The sequence below is a fragment of the Halyomorpha halys genome, unplaced genomic scaffold, assembly GCF_000696795.3.
Source record: "Halyomorpha halys isolate HHAL.00 unplaced genomic scaffold, Hhal_1.1 Scaffold10692.1, whole genome shotgun sequence".
Classification (NCBI taxonomy): Eukaryota; Metazoa; Arthropoda; class Insecta; order Hemiptera; family Pentatomidae; genus Halyomorpha; species Halyomorpha halys.
The window spans coordinates 1-2,286 of record NW_027108314.1 but is presented as its reverse complement, the minus strand read 5'-3'; the positions used below and the strand labels follow the sequence as shown (position 1 = coordinate 2,286).

Below are 2,286 nucleotides of genomic sequence, written 5' to 3'. Positions count from 1 at the left end.
TAACCTTAGGACAGGACGCTTCCAAAAGTCACACCAAATGGCGCAAGTACCAAAGTGACATAGCCGATAGAAACACAAATTTTTTTGTAACTAGGAAGTGGTAAATAACGGCCCTGAAACAATGACCGCCTTTACCCGAAAGGAAAGTCACAAATCTCTCTTGTTTATACCAAATATAGTTGACTTCTAGGAATAATATGAAATTATTAATTCATTGTATATAAAATAGATTCGTCATACCTATGTTACCTTTATTTATTATGGTACCTATATATAAACATACATTGTTTATTGTTTAAGGAGTAATAAACATTTGTTATTGATCACTAGTAACCTTGAATGAGGATTATAGAATTATAACTCTAAATATTTCATTTCCAGGAAAACAGTGACGATTTGGCTCAGGAACTGGAGAAAGCTGTGGCTGAGAACAATGCAAGTGAAATTATTTCCATAGCCACTAGAGGGGGAAATGTCAACGGATCGACTCAGTCCGGGGACAGCCTCGTTCACTTGGCAGTCAGGACTGGCAGCACTTCCTCTATAGCGGCACTCGGGTCCCTGAAGGCAGATCTCGAAGTCCTTAACGCTGCTGGCGCTACTCCTCTGGAAGAAGCTATTAAAAATAATAATATTCAAGCTATCAGGGAACTTATATCTGCTGGAGCAAACATTACAAAGCTATTGTCCGGGCGTAACACTTATCTCCACATCGCGGCTGCTGAGGGCCAGAACGAAGCACTGCAGACCTTACTGCAGGCAGGACTAGATCCTAACAAAATGAACAGTCATTACATCACCCCTCTAGAGTTGGTTGTCAGAGCGGGCAATGTTCAAGGCGCGGAGATCTTACTGAAAAGGATGGTTAACACCGGTGCACGAACAGAAATGGAAGAGGATCTTCTAAACATAGCTCTTGAGCCATCGAATGTAGATATGTGTAAAGTATTCATAAAATATTCTCCAGATCTCAGATTCTATTTTAATAACACGTTAGTTCACTTGATAATCCGCATGAACAATGCAACTGAAATGCTCAAAGTATTAGAAGGTCATAAAGTGCCACTTAACATGAGAAACATAGATGGCCTCGCACCTTTACATGTAACTACCGATCCATCTGTCGTTAGTAAGCTACTAGATTTGGGTGCCGATGTAAATTATACAACATATAATGGCGATACGGCTCTACATATAGCTTCGGCCAAGGAATCTCTGGAAGTGGTAAAAGTTCTACTTAAACGTGGTGCAGGGATAAATATACAGGATAGGGATGGTGTCACTGCTCTCATGTTTGCGGCGAATAATACAAACTCAAATATAATAGTTACTTATTTATTACACAGCGGTGCAGATCTATCTCTCAAGAGCAAGCGAGGCCGCACTGCGCTTCACTACGCCGCAGAAGGGGGCTGTAGTGAGTGCGTACTAACGCTGCTGGACAATGGGGTAAAACTGGACCATAAGGATATTGACGGATTCACTTCCCTACATCTGGCTGCACGAGGAGGGCACGTCGGTGTAGTGACCTTACTGTTGGACCGTGGAGCAGAACTAACAGCTAAGACTTATAAGGACTCTACCCCGCTAATGATGGCATCATTATTTGGCCATTTGGATGTTGTTAAACTTCTAGTTGGTCGAGGGGCGCCTCTAAATGATAAGGATAACGATGGAATGACTGCCTTAGGCCGAGCACGTAATGAGGATATAAGAAATTACCTTAAATCAAAAGGCGGGATTGAGTGTGCATTAACGTTATTGAATAAAGAGGAGAGCTACGCACACACCTCCCTATCTCAGGCGGCAGGAGATGGGCACATTGGCCGAGTGAAGGAGCTGTTGGACTGTGGGGCAGACCTAACTGCTAAGAGCTTTGGAGGCGCGACACCACTGATGATATCATCACTGAGGGGACATTCCGATATTGTTAAGCTCTTAGCTGAACGAGGGGCACCTCTCAATGATAAGGACGAAGATGGATACACAGCCCTACATTATGCAATAGTAGGAGGGCACGTCGGTGTAGTGAAAGAGCAGTTAGATCTTGGAGCAGATCTAACTGTTAAGGACAAATGGGGCTATACACCCTTACTACAAGCATCATTTGAGGACCACTTGGCTATTGTTAAACTCCTAGTTGACCGAGGGGCACCTGTAAATGATAGAACTAACAAGGGAAAAACTGCTTTATCCATTGCAAGAAATGAGTATACAAAAAATTACCTTAAATCAAAAGGTGCGGTTAAGTGACGTCTAAATTGTCAAAAGCCAATCGCTCATTTA

General features: G+C 42.7%; 1 protein-coding gene across 1 annotated transcript; it reads left to right on the top strand.

Moving 5' to 3' along the window:
- Positions 1-381: 381 nt before the first annotated feature.
- LOC106689302 (putative ankyrin repeat protein RF_0381) lies at positions 382-2,280 on the top strand (the record flags this gene model as incomplete). The annotated part of the gene is made up of 1 exon (XM_067046658.1): positions 382-2,280. A coding segment is annotated over one exon (1,872 nt), but the record flags the coding sequence as incomplete, so codon positions are not given.
- Positions 2,281-2,286: the final 6 nt, after the last annotated feature.